This window comes from Lactuca saligna, chromosome 1 (genome assembly GCF_052625555.1).
Source record: "Lactuca saligna cultivar CGN05327 chromosome 1, ASM5262555v1, whole genome shotgun sequence".
Classification (NCBI taxonomy): domain Eukaryota; kingdom Viridiplantae; phylum Streptophyta; class Magnoliopsida; order Asterales; family Asteraceae; genus Lactuca; species Lactuca saligna.
The window spans coordinates 190,327,088-190,350,831 of NC_136417.1; the positions used below are offsets into that span (position 1 = coordinate 190,327,088).

A 23,744-nucleotide genomic window follows, 5' to 3' on the forward strand; every position below is an offset into this window, starting at 1 on the left:
AAATCACAAAGCAAGAAGCATTCGTGCAGTAGCACTCTGATCCAAAGGACTATTATTGAACACTCAGCCCACATATCGCGACTCGTGTTGTCCATATCCATCCATCCTTATTGTTGGCTGCCTTATGCATGCAAATTATACACAGAACAGGATCTAATAGACTGTCGAATAATAGACCCTACCCTAGGACCACAACTAAACAAGGAACATGAAATAAGGCCAAATCTATTATTATAAGACTATAAGATCCTAACAGTGTACAATTTTAAAAACATACACTTAGCAATTACAAATACCAATTATCATTCTCAGTCCAACATGGCATCAAATATTCCCAAGGCTACAAGCACCACATATCAAGCCAACCTATTGCTAATTGCTCAGCACTAGCATGCAATTCCACTAGCTCATACAACATATACAGACATCTCCCCTAGCCCTAACTAGCATGCGATTCACAGATTCATAAACCAAATCATAACAGACAACATATGTGGGTATTTATGGGAAACTTACTTGAGCTTGGTTGATTGCATACACCACACCCTTTCTTGTCTTAGAAAACCTTTTCCTTGAAAACATTTTCTTTTGAAATTTTTTGAAAACTTTACGGATCCTCAGTTTCAGTTCAGATACACCCGAAGGTATACCCGAATCCCTCAAACTAAGGCTCTGATACCAACTTGTAACGACCCAAAAATAAAAGGTAAAATTTTCATTTTTAAATGTAGCTAAAGCATTGATACCATTTATTTTAAACATTTCAAATCATCATTAAGTAAATTATTTATCAGAGTTTATCCCAAAATCATTCAATGTGGAAATCATAGGTGTGTGCACTACGATCAATCCGAGCCCTTCTTTTCCAAACCAATGATACATGAAACCATAAACAAAATTGTAAGCACGAAGCTTAGCGAGTTCCTTAGAGCATACCCCACACAATACACATAACCACATAATACATATCAGCTATAATAGCTACATAATTCGTAACAATCACATAAGCATGCATATACACATATAAAGATGCCATGGAAACCCTCCAAGGTCTTTTCACATACTCACGTAAATCATATCAACTACACCAGCCATGCATATAAAGATATAGGGAAGCCTTGGAAACCCACCAAGGTCTTACACCGGGTGCCATGGAAACCCTCCAGGGTCTTAGCTCATTGCCATGGGAACCCCTACATGGTCTTCACTAACTACCAAACAAACCATACATACCAACATATAAGCTAATCATGCAAACACATAAGGATGCCTTGGAAACCCTCCAGGGTCTTACACCGGGGGGCATGGAAACCCCCACATTGTCTTAGCCCAATGTCATGGGAATCCCCACATGGTCTTAACTAAGGATGCCATGGAAACCCTCCAAGGTCTTACACCATAGTGCCTTGGGAACCCCCTGAGGTCTTTACCTTGGATGTTGTGGAAACCCTCCAAGGTCTTACACCTAAGTGACATAGGAACCCCCTGAGGTCTTCCACGTAAGTATCATAAAGACCACTAGCATATCACGTACCACATAATCAATTAACATACCACATAATCACTAGCATAATCCCTATCACATAACCAGCTAACATGCCACATAATACAACTTGAGATAGTGTATCACATATCATAAAATGGGTCGGCATTGGTGCCTTAGACCCATTGGTATGGTGAGGAGACTCACCTGACACTACTAAAGTCCCGCATATAAAACTCCAGTGCTAGTTAACAGGTTCTCGAACTGTCAACATCAAACAATACCCAATTAATAATTAGGTCCTAATGCATAACCACAACTCAATACTTAGGGTAAAAGACTACTTTACCCTAACTTGTCTTTATTCAGTCCAAGGCCCAATCCAAAGGCCTAAAAGTCAAAAAATAGACTAAAGCCCAACATATGGCCCAATTTTCCAAATTGGGCCCAACCTTTGCATGGTCTCATTCAAAGGACCAACCATTTAGTCCAGTCCAAACATTTGGCATTTCTAATGGCCTAATATCTCATAATCATACAGGCCTAATTATGGCCTATATATGGCCCAAAATTTCAAATTGGGCCCAAACCTTCACATAGGCCTTACCCTAAAGCCAATTAATTATTGTAGTCCATATAATTGTTCTTGGATGGCCCATTAATATCCAATCACCAAAGCCCAATAGAAAGGCCAAACTCAAGGCCCAAGTGAAATTTGGGTTTTCACATAAAATGATGATTAGGGTTAAGTTTTTCTCACTTAACCCATTAAGGACTTAATCCATTAAGTCCATCACTCTACTAGATAAGTCATATGGTGTGATTGGGCTTAATACACAATTCTAATGGCCCAAATGTGGATCCTGATAAGTCCAAAGCCATAAATCTAATATTAAGGTTTTCTAAACCCTAATTAGGGTTTCCAATCCCATGTTAGCCCAATAGGCCCAATAGCTAAGTCTTTCTAAACGAGGCACACCGCCACCCAACAGGCAGCCGATGGCGGCAGCAACCACCTCACGATGGTGGTTTTGACTTTCTTTCCATTATTCCATTTTTTTTATAATTTACAATGCCAACCTCTAAAATAAACATACAAATATAATGCTAAATACACATGCACAAACACATAACCACCTTGTGGTGGTCGGCGGTAGCGAGTGGTGGCGGTGGGGTCTTCTTCATATCTCCAACCGAAAGATGTTCCTGCAGTCTTATATCATCACAACATACAAACACAAATTCCACAACGCGCATACAACCACCTTTCACCGTGGATTGTGGCAGCAGATTAGGGTATCACAGCGGTAGTGGCTAAGGTCCGTAGCAATGGGCAGCGGATGGAGCTGGAGGGCACCGATGAAGTCACGACAGATGGAAGGAGGAAGGAGGAGGTCCGGTGGCACTGTCGTCGACTAGGAATGGCAGCAACATCACTCTTGGCCGACGGCGGCGGCATTGCAATGAAGGGATAGGGTGGCAGTTGGGAAGGCAACGGCTGGAGGTCGTTGAAACAGAGGTGGCTGTGGTGTTTGACTACAAGATGGCGACGAGGACGTTGGCGGCTGACGGCTCAAGCTGATGGCGCTGTTGTCGGCTGGGAACGGTAGCAACACCTGTCCCGATATCGGACTTCAACTCCCTCGGCTCCTCCAGCGGAAACTTGAGGTGGCGTAAAACCGACGATAGCGGTAGCAGCAGGTTCATGATGGCGGCTTCGATGTTCGACGGTCTCAGTGGTGGTGGTGCGATGCCAAAAGTTGAAAAAGGAGGATGGTCTCCGGTGGTAGGAGGCATCAGGATGGAGGTGATGGCTGGGTTATACGTTAGGGTTAGGGTTCCTTAGGATTATATACCCGCCTCCATGAAACTGATTTCTATAATGACACTTATGGTCCCTCCCTTCAGAATTATTTTCGAAATAAACCCCATATTTGCCTTTTAAACCCCATCTTCTGAAATCCCTAACAAATAAAGTCTAAAATTTACCAATCGGCCCCCCTTCTACAAATTGTTCTCAAATGAAGTCTATATGTTACCACTCAGCCCCTAAGCTTCTAAAATCTCTTCAATTTGAGTCCCAATAATTCACCAATTAGCCCCTGCCTTCATAAATATTTACGAAACTAACCCAAATACATTTTAACCCCCGAATTCTAAAAATGTTTACAAAATAAATCACAAAATTACACTTTAATCATCGGATAATCCAATTTATAACATTTGGCTCCTGAAACCGACATCTCACTGAATATAATGGATTTTAAGGCTATTACTCTTTCATAAATTATATCTATTTATTTATTAAATAAACATGATGTTACATTTGGACCATTGGATTTGGAATTTTGAATTACGCCCAACTACATTATAGGTTTGGAGTGGTGGACTTAATGGATTAAGTCCTGAGTGGGTTAAGTAGGAACACTTAACCCTAATCGTCACTTTATGTAAAAAAAAAAACCCTAATTAGGTTTGGGTTCTTGTTGGGCCATTTCTTGGACTGGGTTGCTGTGGGACTTCGTGGGCCAAATGGGAACAAGTTTGTGGACTAAGGAAATTACTGGGCTTTAGGATAAGGCCCATTGGAAAGGCTTGGGCCCAATTTGGAGAATTAGGTCATAAGTGGGTCGTAATTAGGCCTTGATGATTATGAGATATTGGACCATCGGAATGTCAATTTTTTTGGAATAGAATAAATGATTGGGCCTTAAGATAAGACCAAGTAGAGGATTGGGACCAATTTGGAAAATTAGGCCATATGTTGGGCCTTGGCTGATTATTTGGCTTTGGGCTTTCAAAGTGTGAGTTGGGCCTTGGTTTAAGCTAAGATAGGTTAGGGGTAAAATGGTCCTTTTACCCCAGGTGTGGAGTTGTAGTTATGAATTGAAACCCAATTACTAATTAGGTGTTGTTTTGATGTTGACAGTTCGAGAATATGTCAACCAACAACTAGAGTTTTATCCGCGGGACTTCGACAATGTGAGGTGAGTCTCCTCACCATACTAATGGGTCGAAGGTACCAAGACAGACCCATTTATTTAGTTGTGGAGATTATTGTGAATGTGTTATCGATACATTGTGTATTTATGTGAAGACCATGTGGGGGTTCCCATGGTAGTTAGTTAAGACCATATGGGGGTTCCCATGGCAATTAGTTATATGTAGTATGCCAATTTTTGTAACACTCTAAATTCCCAAAGAAAATTTTCATTTTTAAAATCACATAAAACCCAATATCACATTTCTCAAAAATCACAAAATGTAGAAGTTGTCAAACACAGACAACAAATGTTTTATAATATCCCAAAATCCACAAAAAACATAATCTCTGACTGGTGTGTACAATCAAGCCGATGCCTTCCCGTGATCCTGAGAGGTACCTGAAACACCTATCGCACAACACTGTAAGCATGAAGCTTAGTGAGTTCCCCAAAATACCACACACAAATAATTAGCCTCTCATGGCTATATCTCGATAAGGACCCTCCTGTCATGTGTCTCAGTGAAGACCCTTCAGTCTCACATTTCGGGTTGGACCCTCCGGTCCTAACAAATAAAGCACAAGATAATATACATCATAAATCACAAAGACAAATGCACGATATCACATAACTCATTATAAGCATATAAGACCCTCCCGGTTGCACATTATTACCACTTAGGTAAGTATAGTGAGAAGACTCACCTCGTAAGTAAGCAAGTAGGTCTCGTACTCCACGAATAGTCTAGACTCCGCCTACATATCATAATCATCTCTAATTAACACTTAATAAACACAACCCTAAATAGATAGTCTAACCCCTTCTTTAACTCACGAAAAAGGTGAAAGACCATTTTACCCCTCCGTGGTCGTCACAATTCATATCTTGACCAAACCCTAAAAGTCAACAAAAGTCAACACTCAAGTTAATAGTCTATGTTGATCCAACTCGCCGAGTGCATCTATGCAACTCGTTGAGTTCCTTCATTTTCTATGAAGTATCGGGAAAATCCGTCTCAACTCATTGAGTTGTCTCACTAACTTACCGAGTTGCAACGCGTCCAGACTATCGGGGAAAACCCTAGCTGACTTGTCAAGTTGGCTCATGCACTCATCGAGTCCCTCAAGACCAATTCTCATTCAGATGATTCTATGTAGAAATAAGGTCCCAAACTCGCATCCCAAGGCTGAAATACCATGTAAAGCTGCAAGCTTTACGTCCATGCATGGCATCTAAGGCTCAAAATGCCAAAACAAGCTATATATAGGGTTTAATGCATAAAAGCTTGCCGCTAGCTTGATAAAGCTTGGATCTTTGGGCTCAAGGGACCTCATATTGTCCATATCTGAAGTCTCAACTCCATGGCAAGCTCAAACAACTCCAGAACTCAACGAAGGATGGAAAAAGGCCCTAAACTCCCTAGAAAAAGAGATCTAACCAAACAATGATCAAGGTGGTAGCTTTTTACCTTCAACCAGAAGCTATAAATGAAAGAACACCGGATCCAAGAGCTCCCACTCATCCCAAGCCTTTTCCTCCTCAATCTTCCTCCAAAGATGCACTAAAGTACAAAATATTAGCCTCTCTTTCTATCACACAAGGATATACTCGATTAGGTTTTTTTTCTCAGAGTGTTAAGATGATAAGGGAGGTGGAAATGAAGGCTTAAGGCCCTTTAAATAGTACACAAACCCTGAAAATAATGGTTTTCTCACTCAGCTCCTACTCGTTGAGTTGGGGTCCTCTAACTTGTCCTGTATACTCTAAAAATCACGTGACCATTAACTCTTCTACTCGGTGAGTTGGGGCATCCAATTGTTGATTTGCTCTGACATCATGAATGCAATCTAATAAAATATTGTTCATGGGAGTCGGGATGTTACAATTGTCTTTGTGACTCTTGCATGTAGTGGATATTTGCGAATGTGTTGTTAATATGTTATGTATTTATGCAAAGACCATGTGGGGGTTCCATGGCCTATTATGTGATATGTGGTATACTAGTAGATTATGTGATATATGATATACTAGCAGTCTCTGTGATACTTGGTTGGAAAACCCTAGGGGGTTCCTGAGACAGTTGGATATAAGACCATGTGGGGGTTCCTATGACATTCTAGGCTAAGACCATGTGGGGGGTTCCCATGGCAGTGAGCTAAGACTATGAGGGGGTTCCTATGGCACCCAATGTAAAACCTTGGAGGGTTTCCAGGGCACTATGATATGTTTGTATATATGGTCTATATGGCAGGTAATTAAGACCGTGTGGGGGTTCCCATGACAGTGGGCTAAGATCATGAGGGGGTTCCTATGGCACCCGGAGTAAGACCTTGGAGGGTTTCCATGGCTTCCCTATATGTTTATGTGCATGGTTTGTGTAGTTGATATGATTTTTGTGATTATGTGTATAAGACCTTGGAAGGTTTCCATGGCATCCTTATATGTATATATGAATGGTTATGTGATTAATATGGTTTATGTGATTATGTGGGGGTATGCTCTGGGGAACTCACTAAGCTTCGTGCTTACAGTTTTGTTTATGGTTTCAGGTATCATTGGTTTGGAAAGGAAGGGTCCGACTTGATCGCAGCGCACACACCCGTGTTTCCGTAATATATGATTTTGGGATGAACTCTGATAAATGTTTTTAATTATCAATGTTTTTGAAAATCTTGGATTAAAAAGATATACGTGTTTTGACTGTAATGAAAAATGAAATTTTTACCCTTGATTTTTGGGTCGTTACATTTTATTATCTTAAAAATTAAAATTATTAGTCTTAATTTTGGGGACGTTACAACCCTTAAGTTCACATGCAACCTATTTGCATCTAAGTTTTCTCTATTGATAGCAACAATCTATGAACATCAATAACCCTAAGGAAACCCTACTATAATCGAAAATTACAAGGGATTAGGGTTTACATACCTTTTGATTATTATTGTAAATAATAAACCAAATCCTTTTTCAAAAAGCTCTTAAAAAGCAAGCACCAAAAATCTAATACCTCTAATGGTTTGTAACCAAACCCTAGAAAATAAGAACACTTGTGGAGAGAGGAGAGGGAATATAATTTTTAGCTATTCCTTTGGTAGAAGTGGTGGCTGAAAATGAGGAGCCAAGAGGCTATATTTATAGCTTATACAAAGAGTCTTGGAAACCATAATTTGAATATGATACTATTATTTCAAAATTGGTAATTATCCAACTCCTTAATTATCTTTAATGATTAATCCAAAATCATTAAAAAAAACGCCTAAAAACCGTCCATAACCCATGGAAGGTTCTGAAACCCCACTTGTTCAACTATTAAACAATTACAACTTAAGTCCTTACACTTTTTAATTGATCTAATTAATTCTAATTAATTTCTGATTAATTATTAATTAAATAATACTATTTCTAATTAATATATTAATCTCATAATATATTAAAAATAACTTATTGCTATTTATTATCCATATAATAAATCAATAAATCAATCTCTCTCTCCAAAAATCATTATAATCAATGATTAGTTTTGAGAGCAACCTAAAAAAACTTTACTTTTAATTCAAGTATATATCCTAATCCAACACATTTGTTCCATGGCGAACCATCACAAAAGAAGGAAATGATCCAATACAAAAAGGGCGCCTACCCATCAGTGAACACATGATGAAAGGAGACGGGTTAATCTCGATGTCAGGGCTAAGGCTACCATTTGCTTTGCACTTCCATATGATATTTATCATATTGTGGAAAATTGTGTGTTGGCTAAAGAAATCATCTCTACTCTCAAAACACGTCTTTTGAAACATAACAAGTCTTTTGAAACATAGCCTCGCATGACGGTTGGGCCTTAAGTTTAGTAAGAATATATGCAACAATTGTAGGTTTGCAAGATATTGAAGAGGAGCATGGAAAACTTTGCAAACAAATAATGAAACCATTAATTTCAAATTTTCAAAATAATTCTGGAATATAATTGGTCATTCGAAACACACTATGTTGAATATTTAAGGCTTGTTCTTCGGATTCCAGAGTAGTTCGTGACATTTCGGACATGTTATGTGTGTTCTAGAATACGTTATGTTTGTTCTAGACTACAAATTTTCACTGTGGAATAACGCAAGACACTAAAAAAACTAACTCTATAATATTATGGTCATTTCTAATACTAAAAAACTACCTAAACACATTCAAAGTTAAAGGTAACATTTCAGACCCATTCTTTACGTTCTTGACCAGTTTTTTTTTGGTTTGGAACCCACTTATTTACAAATATAATTCTAATTTAAGCAATTATAAACAAATGAGTCAAAAACTCAACCACAAAATCTTCTAATCATCGGAATCAGATATTTACCAACTTAATCTAAAATATGATTATGATATTTGTAATGGTTTGTATGGAAAACCCAATCGGAATGGGTTGGGCCTGATTTAATTACAAAATAATCCATTATTGACAAAATAGTTATGTTTAAAAAAAAAATCTAACATATTACTTTAAAATAACAATATATAAATGTTTAGATTATTGAATTTCCGTGTTATTTATCTAATATAATATACTTGGAAGAATAAACTTTGAACGTTATTATAAAAAATTAGGAAATAATAAATATATGCCGACTGGTACACTCTCAGACCTTGAATTCCCCAAAAGAGGAGTGGTCCTTCCTTGTCGCCGTTATCATCCATCCCTTCCGATCGAACCCAATTTTTTTTTTTCACTCACAGAGCCAACAACCAGCGATCTAATGCTAATACAGGTGGGTTTGCTTTCCCTTTCCCTTTTGCATCTTCACGCAATCCAATCACCTAGGGTTCTTCCCTCAGTATTATGTATTTTCGAAATTGTATTCAATTGCAGCTCTATGGATTGTTTTAGCAACTTTCGTTGATATATATGTCACATGATTAAAATTGTATGATTGGATCTGATGGAATTTTGAAATTTCGACATAGTTTAATCATGGTTTTGTGATAATATATGTTGTATCTTCGCTAAACTCGTGTAGAGTATTCGATAATCGCACAAGTATAACTCATTTACTCGTTAAATTTGCCTCTTCCTTGATTCCCAGTTCCAGAGCCTGGTATTCAAATTCTACGAATTTTGAACTGAATAATTTATATGGGATTTTAAGTTGTGAAGTAGTTAGTTAGTTGATTCCTATTGTTGGTTCACTCATTAGAATAACTATCCCATTCATCTCAAACTAGTTAATGCTGGCTGAAACATTCTCATCATACGTTTATGAAGAAAGAAATAAAACATTGAAAGGTCTGAAACATATGTGATGTAAGAAGAAGGAAGAAAATGAATCATAGGTCCATTGAGTAAAAAAGAAACATCTTATTTCTTGTTGGGTGATGATATCTGAGGTTTGAATAATGAATCTTTATCTACAGGTACATCAGTTGATGCTTCCAATCGTGAAAACAGCACTATAAAAGTGATGATATAGCTTGCTACATTTTGCTTGGTGAGGGAGAACATATATATCTATATATATTTATATGGCAGATGGTATATCAAGTTTTTGGGGTCCAGTCACATCTTCACATGAATGGTGTGAGAAGAATTATGTATATTCTTCTTACATTGCTGAATTTTTCAACACAATCTCAAACATCCCATGCATTCTTTTGGCACTCATTGGTCTTCTAAGTTCATTGATTCAACGTTTTGAGAAGAGATTTAGTGTTCTACACTTATCAAATATGGCACTTGCTATTGGAAGCATGATGTATCATGCCACACTACAACATGTGTAAGTGAACTATTTTCAACATTCAGTTTCTTGCAAGTTTGTGTTTTTTCTTTATGTAAAGGGTTAAATGCAAGAAATAGAAACTTTTTTAGTTGACTCTATATTTTTAGTTTTAAAATTTTGAACACTGGGGTCAATACGTAAATTTAAGTTGGCAATTTAAAACATATACTTCCATAAGCTCTTGTTGGTTGCTTGGCAGGATAAGACAAGTTGTACTGTATTTGGTGTGCAGTACACTTATTGCGATAGAAATTGCAATTTTTTGTCCCGCTCAAAAAGGTTCGACATAGGAACATAGAGAAAGAGTATTTATATGAACTAAAAACCATAAATTTGATGGTACACTTGAATAACATAATTTTAAAGATATTAAAGTTGTAGTAGGTGTTTGGGATAACTTTTTAAAATAGTTTATTACCTTTTTAGCTTTTCAAAAAGTTAATAAGCTAAGAAAGTGTTTGTGTATTTAAAAAATGCTTTTTTAAAACAGTTTTTTGGATAGGAAAAAGTAAAGCTTTTAAAAAGCTGGAAAATCCTAGCTTTTTTAGCTTTTTAAGCCATTTTACTCCTGAAAAGCATATTTTCTTATCCAAACACTTTTTAAAATCAGCTTTTCCTAAAAACCATAAACTAATAAGCACTTTTCTTATAAATCACTTTTAGGCTAAAAAAGCTAACCGAAACATGCCCGTAGTCTTGCACAATATCAAAATCTTTATTAAATTCATTATACATTTCGATAACATAACTTTTTGTTTCAGTCAACAACAAAGCGACGAAACCCCAATGGTATGGGAAATGCTGCTCTACATCTACATCCTCTACTCCCCCGACTGGCACTACCGTAGCACCATGCCTACTTTCCTCTTCCTCTACGGTGTCTCATTCGCAGTGCTCCATTCCATAATCCGTTTCGATATCGGTTTCAAACTCCATTACATACTCCTCTGTCTCCTCTGTATCCCCCGTGTCTACAAATACTACATCTACACGCAAAACACATCCGCTAAACGCCTTGCCAAATCCTACGTGGCGACCTTGTTTCTCGGTAGTTTGTGTTGGTTTGTTGACCGGTTTTTTTGCGGGCAGGTGTCCAAGTGGCCGGTCAACCCGCAAGGGCATGCGTTGTGGCATGTCTTCATGGGATTCAATGCGTATTTCGCAAATACGTTTTTGATGTTTTGTAGGGCCCAACAAAGGGAGTGGAGCCCCGAGGTGGTGAGGTTTTGTGGGGTTTTGCCGTATGTGAGGATTGAGAAGGTCAAGGCGCAGTGACAAGACGTGGGAAATAGCAACGTACTTTGGTTTGATGGATTTGTTTTTTTTTTTTTTTTTGGATTAAAGATGGTTTGGTAAGGGTAGGGTTTTGTGGGACTTTTTAGGTTGTGAAAGTGTACAATATATTCTATGGTTTTGTTGATGGTAGGATTAATTGCAAGAAATAGCAACGTATTTTCATTTATTTGTTTATTATAGCATGCTACTTTTCTTTCTATTAAAGATCATAGTTTCAATCTGTTTTTTTTCTTTTTAATTTTGGAAATGATTTGGCTTTTGTTTAACATCGTTCTCTTTATCATATATTGTGTAGTTTTGTTCTAAATACAAGTTAAAGGATTCTAGTTCTTTTGTATATTTAAAAAAAGCAGTTACCTTTCTTTAGTAAGTCAAAGTTCAAGTACGACTGAAAAGTGAAAAGTAAAGGGGACGAGGACTGAGTGTACAAGTATGACTGCACGATGTACAACAGTATAGTCTACTTTAGCTCAAAGCTTTGAAATTTCACCTCCAAAGTAAGTGCCTTTTCTCTTCTTTCGTAGATAGTGGAAGCCCATAAATATATTTATAGATAGATCTATAACAACAAATATTCCCATACTCGGATTGCATGGGCAAAAATGGCACTAATAAGTAACAAATACAAATATCATATCGTATTAATTGTATTTGCAACAATAATTTGCTAAACAAATATTACATTAAGGATAAATCATTATTATACTAGGTGTGAGATCCGTGTGTTACACGGGTTGATTTTAAAAAAAAATAAATTTTAAATTAAAATGTAAACATAAAATATTTTTTAATGTATAATTTTAAAATGAGAAAGGAAGAAACTTATTTATTGCAATTTAATATCATATATATGATATTTAATACTTTACATATATAAATAATGATTTTAATTTTAAAAATTGAAACAAATCAAAAATTGACAAGTGTATAGTATTTATTTCAAAAATATCACAAAATGACAAGTATCAAAACTCATAAGAGATTGACATGTGGTAAAAAAAACATTCATTTATTAAGAAGGATATATATTAATTACCAAAATTGGTATGTAAGGATTTACTATTCATTCCACGTAAGCACATTTCATACTTTCATACTTTCAATTTTTTTTTTTTTTTTTTTTTTTTTTTTCATTTTCTACCTTTTATTTTTATTTGTTTTTATATTTTGTACCGCTACTAATTTTGATGTATTTTTTTTTCATTTTCCGCCCTTTACTTTTATTTGTTTTTATATTTTATACCCTTAAACTAATTTTTATGTAACATTTTTTATCCTTAATTTTTTTTTCATTTTCCACCCTTTACTTTTATTTGTTTTATATTTTATACCCCTAAACAATTTTTGATGTAACAATTTTTTATCCTTATAATTTTAAAAATTATATATATTTATACTCTTTCTCCTTAATTAATTTTTATATAACAGTTTTCAACCCTTATAATTTTAAAGTTAATTTATGAGTATTTTATACATTATAATTTTGTCACTTACTATATTTTAAAGTTATCTTTTGGCTCCTTATATAATTTTTTAATAATCTTTTTTTTATTAATTTCTTAAAGATACACTTTCAAATCAATTGTTTGTATTCATGTTTTATTTTGATATTTTTGTATTCCATTTTATATGATTTAATCGTTTTCGTTGTATATATGGTATCAAACTGCATTTTTTAACATACTGGAGCTTCCGCAGCAACGTGCGGATGGTCATAACCCTAGTTAATTAAATACAATAATAAACACTCAACACCCACAAATCATGTTGGGAAAAAATATACATATATTTTGGGGTAGGTTAGACTTTAAGGGTAACGGTTTTTAGCCCATTTTTTAGACTAAAAAAATATATATATTATAAAGAAAATATTTTTCGGCAACACAGAATTAAAACTTCTATTATAAATAAAATTGTCATACTCCAAAAATAATTTAAAATAGGTTTATAAAACTTTTACCTTTTACCTTTTACCTTTTATATAACTTCACACACTTTTAACAACTTTTTGAACAAACACTTCTAAACAAATAAAAATCTGGTTGGTTTTTAAGGGAAGGTTCTAAACAAATGTGAGGCCAACTTTGAGCGGATCTGCAATTATTGGATAAGTTACATTATTAGTCCCTATAGTTTGTCAACTTTTATGAATATGGCCTCTAAAAAGTAATAATGTATATTGACAAAAAGCATGAGTAAACTGTGATCGACCCGAATGTCAAAAAGCTGAAAATACCGGATCATATTCGTAAATTAAAATACCATATAAACATAAAACAATCCGCAATATCAATAACAGCAATAACATATTATTAACACATAATGTTGATTGGTACACCTCAAACAAAATACTATGAATCGTTGCATGTTTGCACTAGTTAAATTTGGCCCATATACTTTTTTACGACATCAAATTTCAACCACAAACACGATTTCAAATTTTTTTAACCATATATGATGAAACTCATGACATTTAGCATTTTCCGCAAAATCAAAATGGAATTTGACTCTTTTTTTTTTTTTAATTGTGGATTTAAAAACAATAAACTAGAAAAAAAAAAATACTAAGAATCACTAGCCCATTTGCTAATAACAGACTCCTTTGCAGAAGTAGTAGCAACATATGATGTTTCTTGTTGAGGAGATCCATTTTTATTGATTTTCGATGTAATGTATCGCAATCCGTTTCGTGGGGCCCGTAAAAATGATAGCAACGGATTGAGTACAACCGCAAACAATACATCACCTTTTGCAAGTATCAGAGTCTGCAAATGTAAACAAAAAACAGAATTCAAAATTTCAAATATGAAGAAACAGCATACAATAATGTAAAGAAATTGTAATATGAACATACATTTATTAATGCAAATGTGAAAGAATGGAATCTAATAAAGAGGTAAAGAATATTTTTTTTTTTTACCATGACAGCTAGTACCAAGAGGGTAAGACTGACTTGCTGTGCTTCATGCCAGAAATGTTCACCATCTGACCCACCAAACCACCTGCCCCACCACCCTCCACCACCACCACCATTGCCGCCACCTGCCTCCTCCCTCTTCTTTATCTCCTTGTCCCACTTCTCAAACTCCATTTTCTTGCCACCAAGTGCACTTTCTAGTGCTTTCTTGGCCTGATCCTGCAACAAATGATGTACAAAAGTAAAATGTGAAATGACAAGAAACTGAAGAAGGGCAAATGAGTCATTTGACACATGTGGTATGTGTCTATCATTGGTCGTTATAGCCAGTGTCCAAACTGCGAATCTCTCTATCACCTTACACATTATTACTCCATGAATTTGATTGAACCTTTAAATAGCAACACAATAGCTTTCGTAGCTTTTACTTTTGCAGAATCCTTGGGATGCATTTCGTAGATGAATTTATGGAGCTTGTCCTTGACTTGAGTACAAAATTCCCGATTTCCCGGTTTGTGGTTTAATAATTCTTAAAAGAGAGTCCACCCAAGTTTTCTATCTAAAGTATATGCAAAAAAAATCTATAAATCTGACTTAGTGCAAGCATTCTCATATACAGATTTTGTCGATGGATTTGAAAATCGTTCTATCGAAATTGGCATGAGGAGATAACGTTACTTTCAATTCAGAGTGATTCTACACCAATAATCACAACAGGTGTTGGCTTGTTGGGTAAAAAATGAAATTGGAACAAACGAAAGTATATGCAGTATAATTGAAGGAATAAGCAAAACGTTTCTAAGTGATAATACCTTGCTACGATTATCAGAGAATAGGCAATAGATTCTTCCATTAGATTTTAGGTCACGCTGTAGAGAATTCCAGCTATGGCTCGACTCTTGACGGCGGCGGCGAGTCAAATTGATTGACTGAGCATCTGAGAGAGCAACACGATATCCAATTGCTAGAGATTTGGAAGAACTTGGGTGGCTTATACTTAGAATCTGCGCCATAGAGACGAAGGACACTTCAATCGAATTCTATGTTCTTAATACAGCTGCCTCATGACTAGTACTAGAGTTGGAAACACCATTGTTACTTGTTAGGAAGAGGTTTGAAACTTGCGGATACAATCAAATTAGGGTTTTTATTATATATATATATATATATATATATATATATATATATATATATATATATATATATATATATATATATATATATATATATATATATATATATATATATATATATATATATGGGATGGTTCCTTGAGATTAATAAAAAATTAGAGATTGTGAGATTAAATATCAGCCAATGAAACTTAACGTCAACTGTTAAATGATTAAGGGGTATAATAGTAAAGTTCAAATTAATGTTGAGAAAGCGGACACCTTCCTTCTCTAAAAATCATCATATCGCTAAATCATCGATTTTCAGTATCAGTTACGTAATCATATCATCAAATCTTCAACAACTCATTCAATATAATAAAAAAGATCATATTTTTACTGAATCTGTTATCAAATTATTCGCAATCTTCATATAAAAAAAAACCATCGAAACAGAGCATCAGTTCATATCCTCATAAATACGAGATACAAACCACAAATCGAAGAAACAAGCACCTCTTAATCGTAAACAAAGCATTTGAAAATCGAATCAAAATCAATTTTCGTAAATAATGTCGCATCCAAAAGAAATTGACAAGTCGATCGCAACTGATACTATTATAGCTGAAATCAATTCATCTCCTAACGACGAACAAATCGATTCAATTTCTTTCACTTCTGAAGAACTTCAAACTACGATTCGTATTGAAGGTACAACTAATTCGTTTTAATACTACATATTACATGATAGTTTCTACATTTCATTCTTATTCTTTTATTATATAATATAAATTATGAATAATCCTATATGATTATACAATACAATATGTGATTTAATCATATAAGGTATGATTATTCATATCTATGATTAATCATATGTATTTATAGTTTGTAATTATGATTTATCATATATGTTTTCAAATTGAAATCTATATTAATATTACATTTGGATGAATAATCATATATGATTATACATCATAAAATAGGATTAATCATATATTACAAACTACAAATACATATGATTAATCATACATGATTAAACAATATCAAGTATGATTATTTATAAATTGATACGTATAATCATTTATGATTACACAGTATATTATATGATCAATCATATAATACAATGTACAAATAAATATGATTTAACATCTAATAATATATTAATATCTAAAATCATATATGATTGTTTATACTAAAATATAAATACATATCGTTAATCACATATGATTATTACAACATAAAATTATATAATAACATATTTGTCATTCTTTTCTTTTATCAGGTGAAAGTTCCAATTCAACAAATGAATAATATTGCAGTAACATAATTGAAGAATCTGAATATAAACCAGATGTCCCTACAGAATTTGTACCAGTTGTAAACAGTGTTTTCAAATCACTAAATTTGGCAATAAAAATGTATACTGATTATGCAGAAATGGCAGGTTTTCGTACAAGATTGAGTAGTCAATCAAAATACAATAGCCAAATAATAAAAGAAAAATATGTTATATGCAATAGGGGTGGCAAGGATAAACCAAAACCTTGTGATACGTTGGCTACAAGTTCTGTCAAGAGGAAACCAAATTCAAATAAGATAATTAGTGGGTGTACAACAAAGATTATATTTGAAAATGTTTATGGAACAACAGATTACAAAGTTAAGAAATTATTTGAAATACACAACCACCCACTGGAAAGTATTGAGGAAAGACCTTATACGAAAAAGGCAAGAAAGATGTCATATTCTGAAAAGAGTTTGTAGTACGTGCATCAAAAGCTAAAATTGGTCCGACAATGGCTCACAAAATACGAGCAGTTTTGAAAGGAGGATATGAATATGTAGGGGCGAAGGTAACATACTACAAAAACTTGAGGAGAGGAGTAAATAGAATCTTATGTTACAAGGATGCTCAAATAATGATAAACAAAATGAATGATCATAGAGATCATTACCCAAATTATTCATTTGAGTTCCTACGTGATGGAGATCCGTTGGCTGCTATGTTTTAGGCAGATGAAAGAGAAAAGGCTTTTTATGTAGAGTTTGGAGAAGTTATACCTTTTGATGCAACTTTTAGAACAAACAAGTAAGTTAATGTATATAAATTCAAACATACTATTAATCAAATATGATTGTACTAAACACATTTTCTTTATATAGGTATAAAATGGTATTTGTTCGATTCACAGCAGTTGACCACCACAAGAAATCAGTTACTGTTGGTGTTGGGTTGCTAAGTAGAGAGACAATTGAGTCGTATGAATGGATGCTTAAAGCTTTTCTTAGAGCTCATGAAGGGAAATCACCAAAAAATTTTCTAACTGATCAAGATGCAGCAATAAAACAAGTAGGGGAATCTATCTTACCAAATTCAAGACACAGACTATGCATGTGGCACATAGTGAAAAAACTGCAAGCAAAGGTATAAAAAAAATACATTATATAATCATATATGATTATATAGTATTATGACAGATGATTCATATATGACTTATCAGATATCATACTATATAACCATATATAATTAATCATATATGATTAACTATTCTAATAATATGAATTATTAGATACCATACTGTATAAACATATATGATTACATAGTATGTAATATGATAATACAGTATATAATCATATATGATATATAATCTTATTATTAAAAAAATACTTAATCATATATGATTGATATAATGATATATAATTAAGTATATTAATAATATGATTATATATGATTAACCATATATAATTATAATAATATAAGTTATCATATATCATACTATGATTATGATGATACAATATAATCATATATGATTAATGATATATGATTAATGATATATGATTAATGATATATGATTAATCATATATGATTACAATACATATATAATATATGATTAATCATACATGATATATCCTACATTACAGTAATCATATATGATTAATCATATATGATTAAACATATATGATTACAGTACATATATGATATATGATTAATCATATATGACTAAATAATCATATATGATTACAATACATATATGATATATGATGAATCATAGATGATATATCCTAAATTACATTAATCATATATGATTAAACATATATGATTATAGTACATATATGATATATGATTAATCATATATGATTAAACATATATGTTTACAGTACATATATGATATATGATTAATCATACATGATATATCCTACATTACAGTAATCATATATGATTACAGTACATATATGATATATGATTAATCATATATGATTAAATAATCATATATGATTACAGTATGATATATGATTAATCATAGATGGTATATCCTATATTACCGTAATCATATATGATTAATCATATTAATCTCATATATGATTAATCATATATGATATATCGAAATAGGTATATAATTTATACTTATATAAGCAATATTGTTATTTCACAGATTACTGGCGATTTATTTAAAAATAAAGACTTCAAGAAAAGATTTAACAAGCTTGTTTGGAACATGCATATCAAACCTGATGAATTTGAAAAGAAGTGGGATTTGATTATTAATGAATTCAATCTGGAAGATAAAAGATGGTTTAATGATATGTTTGAATTACGTGACAAATGGATACCTGCATACTTCAGTGACACAAGAATGTCTGGATTGATGAAAACCACTTCAAGATCAGAAAGCATGAATTCCTTCTTCAACACTTACTCTCAATCTTTAAATTTACTTTTACATTTCATGATGAACTATGACACAACAATTCAAAAACAACGAAATACACAACAAGAGCTTGATCATCAAACAAAGAAGGCAGTATATAAATTTATTTCACCACGACTAATACAAAAAATGCTGCAAAAGTTTATACAAGTACAGAAAGAAATCTATAAAGGTTCCTGGTACTGCTAATACGAACATCTTGCAACAAAAAATGAATGTGAGTTATACAAAGTGGAACAACTGAACAAAAACAGTGATCTAAAAACAGAATTTGAGGTAATATATTCTTATTTTAATTTTTGTTGAATCAACACATAATATAAAAAAAGTATTCATTTATGATTATAAAGCACTTAATGCTTTAATTTTATTTTGAACGGGTGGAAATAAACTTCCAACAAATGATGTAAAATGTACATGTGAACACTTCAACCACTTTGGGACTTTGTGCAGACATGCATTCAACATACTCATGAAACATGGAATTAAGGAGATACCTGAACAATACATTAAGAATCGTTGGAGAAAGGATGTGATACCAAGGCATTATAATTTTGGTAGACATGTATATGATTTAGGAGACAGTGAAATTAATAAATCTGTCAATCAAGCATACTACAACTTTGAAGCATGTTTGGAATACGTAAGAAAAAATAAAGAAAAAATGGATTTGTTTGTTAAGAAAACAGAAAGCATGCTGAAGGAATATGAAAACGATCCTACAAATGAATTGCAAAAAAAATAGGACATATGTTGAAGAGGTAGGAAAGCTTATGGGCATAACTATTCCAAAAGACATTGACATCAATGTTCCAAATGTTCAAAGCAATAAAGGATGCGGAAAGAAAAATAGAATTCAAAGTGCAGCAGAAATAGCGTATAAAAATTCAAACAAGCAAACAAGAAGATGCTCAGGATGTGGAGAAAGGGCTCCTCATAACTTGTGGACATTCCAAATCAAACTTGCAGCAGAACAATCATCAAAAGCTACATAGATATTCACTGCTTTAATCAGTAATGAATAAGTCATAATTTTTTTTTTCAAAATAATATACTTTTTGTTTAGTACACTTTACTCTTTTTATAAAATAGAATTTACTATGATTTTGTCTTCTGGAGTTAATCTACATTGATAATTCTTTCTCTGATTTGATAATATATTCATTCATGATTAAACTTTTATTAAATGTTACTACAAGCATTTAAGATTACATATAACTATTATTCAATACATGTAATCATTACACATAACCATATACAATATTCATCTGTAAAATCATAAAATATTATATAATACTACTTCATATGTTTTGTTTAATCATAAGTGATTAAAAATATGATTACACATAAAAAAAAACATCTAACCATTACATATAACCATATACAACAACATTGTTCCTAACAAATATACAACACTGCTACTAAAAAAATATAAAGATAACAATATTGATCATCATAAAATAACACCAAACATGATAAAATATTCAATAACAAACAATTTCACAAGTCTCAAATATCAAGTTCCCCATTTTCCAAGATTCTTGTTCTTCATGTTCCTAGCTAGATTTTCATACAGATTGTAGCTGACTCCAAGAAGTCTTCCACCATTACTTAGAAAGATTATCTCCATTGAACCTAACAAATCTTTACTACATATCTGATGTAGAGAAATGTTGTTCATTAAAAAGAAATATTCTTTAAATGAACAACATTCCTCTACTTCAAAGACATCTAGTAAAGATCTGATATGTTCAATGAAGATAAACTTTTTATGTAATGGTGGAAGAGGCATTCTTGGAGTCAGCTACAATCCGTATGAAAATCTAGCTACAAATAAAAGAACAAGAATCTTGAAAAAATGGGGAACATGTTATTAGATACAACAAAAAGTTCTTTTAGACTTATAGACTTCATATTTTACCTGAAACAAAATGGAAGTTGTTTAGATCATAAATAAATAATGGTGATATATAAAAATTGAAGAAATTAATAAACAAAACTAACCATTTGGAAATATAAGGACCCATCTTTGAAGAAATACAAGGCATAGCATGAGGCTACCAACTTTAGTTTTCATTTATAAAGAAAAGATTCTTCAGTACAAACATTAAAAAACAAAAATAAAATCTTACAAAGATAAGATTCTGCATGGTGATGTATTCCATGCAGTAAAGATAAACTCACTTATCAAGAAAAATATATAATAAATTATAATGTGTTGTACAACAAATATAATAATTTATTATTACAAAAAAATAAAAAAAATAATCAATACAATCACTAATGATTACATATAAGCAACATATAATCAATAGTAAAAACATAAATTACATATAAAAATATAACATAATCACTAATGATTAACATTCAATAACATAATTCACACAAACAAACTTAGATAATAAAATCTACCAAAATACATATTAACTTGTTTTCCATCACCATGTTTTCCATCATCATAAAAACAAACATTCTTCACAATATCCATAACATACACAACATAAACAACCTTGTTCTTATAACATCATCAATAAGAAAATATTCAATCAAAAAAAATTTGACAACCTTCTTTCTATATTCCATTGAGCATCATATGCATGCTTACCACGAATCTTTTGATCAACTTTTTGATACTCATATGCAGCTTTCAACACATCATCACGCTTTGTATTAATCTCAGAAGTTAAGATTTCTGCTGCATATTTCATTCTAACTTTTCCAGAATTTTTTCTTGAGAACCATCTTCTTTTGGAAGACCACATTTCCATTTAGAACCTCAACTTTTCCAGAATTTTTTCTTGAGAACCACCTTCTTTTGGAAGACCACATTTCCATTTAGAACCTTTTTCTCCAAAATAACTCTCCATATGTCTCATAGCAAAAACTCCACAATCCACTTTATTATAAATTATCCTCCATGGCATTGTCAATCTTACTGGAGTAATACTTTTATCAGCCATTTCATTTGCTTTAACATGACCGATCTCTTTTAGATACTTCAAAAAAGACTTTTTCTGAAAATCATATATGATTTCAAGTCAGAAAAATATAAGTATAATAATTATAAAATATATCATATATGATTTCAAATTTAAAGAATAAATATAATTTGAAACTTACAAGAGGTTTAAAAACTGCACCATACTTATCATCGAAATCAGCATCATCTGCACCATTATTAATAACCTTAAAAGCACGTTTCTTCAGATTAATAGCAATAAGATATATGTGCTCATGCCTCAAAACCGGGAAAAATACCTAACATCAACATGTATAATATTAGAAATAATATATATATATATATATATATATATATATATATATATATATGTATGTATATATAAATGTATAAAAAAATAAATATACCATATCAACATCCTTTAAAACCTTCAAGTCTCTATCACCACAAACACTGCGAGAAAACCTCTCCTTGAAAACTTTATATTTTCCACTTTCATTCAAATGAGTATATTCAAATAACAAAGTCTGTAATATAAGAAAATCATAAATGATTATATAATAACATGTAAATATTTAATAATAAAATAAAAACTTACAGTGTCAAAATTCATGAACAATCTGAGTGGAGAATTAACAATATCTCTGAATTTCTCTTCGTGATTTAGTATACGAGACCATGAGTCAAGAACACTAACATGCAAATGGGTTTTTTATAAAGACTTTCATAATTAGCTCTAAACCCAATAACATTTGTTTCCATAAGCAATACAATATCTCTGTATATATTTATTTAAATGTTATTTAAAAGAAAAAATTATAATTATAAAAATAAAAAACTAAATTAAAAAAAATTACCCTAGATTTCCTTGAAGACTGAAAAGCCATTCACAAACAACATTTTCTACTTGTGTCAAACAAGTTTTAAAATCAATCAACCTTTCCTTAAATGGTGACTTATAAACATAAGAAAATTTCATTTGTCTCTTTCCTTTGACATCCACTACTGAGGTTGCTTCTTCCTTTATATCTTTATGTTTGCAAGAAACAAGTTTTGATGGTCCTTCAAATGTACCCAAAGGGGGTGCAAAAGAAACTGGACTAGCATCAATAACATCTGCATTTGGAATAACACACTCTAGACTAGCACTTGGGTTTCCCAAAATATTCCCAAAATAACTCTATCCTTAATCTTTTTCTTTGTCATCCGTTCAGAAGAAATTTGACTTTGAGATGACTTCTTGGAACCTTCAGAATCTTGACTAAATCCAAGACTAAAACTTTGAACAAGATCATTTTTCAATGATCGAGTCTTATTTGAATCATTGTTTTTATTTGCACAATCTTCAACATTTTCTACCCAATAAAATTATAAAAATCATATATGAATAAACAATAATTATAAACACAAATACATATGAATAAGCAATAATTATAAACAAATTACCTCCATCTTTATTTTTATTTGAACAATCTTCAACATCTTCACCTTCTCCGTCCTTCTTTACTACAATAA

General features: G+C 32.5%; 3 protein-coding genes across 3 annotated transcripts; 2 read left to right on the plus strand and 1 right to left on the minus strand.

The window, feature by feature from the left end:
- The first annotated feature begins 9,055 nt into the window (after nucleotides 1-9,055).
- On the plus strand, nucleotides 9,056-11,748 carry LOC145047000 (alkaline ceramidase-like). Its single transcript, XM_078995256.1, has 3 exons — nucleotides 9,056-9,224; nucleotides 9,868-10,229; nucleotides 10,994-11,748. The coding sequence occupies exons 2-3, from the start codon at nucleotides 9,976-9,978 to the stop codon at nucleotides 11,505-11,507; spliced, it is 768 nt and encodes a 255-aa protein (XP_078851382.1). The 5' UTR covers nucleotides 9,056-9,224; nucleotides 9,868-9,975; the 3' UTR covers nucleotides 11,508-11,748.
- Nucleotides 11,749-13,815: 2,067 nt separating this feature from the next.
- LOC145047008 (sulfate adenylyltransferase subunit) lies at nucleotides 13,816-15,591 on the minus strand. The gene is made up of 3 exons (XM_078995261.1): nucleotides 15,258-15,591; nucleotides 14,449-14,664; nucleotides 13,816-14,293 (listed from the first exon to the last, which is right to left on the minus strand). Exons 1-3 carry the CDS (start codon nucleotides 15,456-15,458, stop codon nucleotides 14,093-14,095), a joined length of 618 nt encoding a protein of 205 aa, XP_078851387.1. The 5' UTR covers nucleotides 15,459-15,591; the 3' UTR covers nucleotides 13,816-14,092.
- A 1,765-nt stretch (nucleotides 15,592-17,356) lies between these two features.
- On the plus strand, nucleotides 17,357-20,265 carry LOC145014491 (protein FAR-RED IMPAIRED RESPONSE 1-like). The gene is made up of 5 exons (XM_078972875.1): nucleotides 17,357-17,413; nucleotides 17,573-17,649; nucleotides 17,724-17,985; nucleotides 18,995-19,449; nucleotides 20,016-20,265. Exons 1-5 carry the CDS (start codon nucleotides 17,357-17,359, stop codon nucleotides 20,263-20,265), a joined length of 1,101 nt encoding a protein of 366 aa, XP_078829001.1.
- Nucleotides 20,266-23,744: the final 3,479 nt, after the last annotated feature.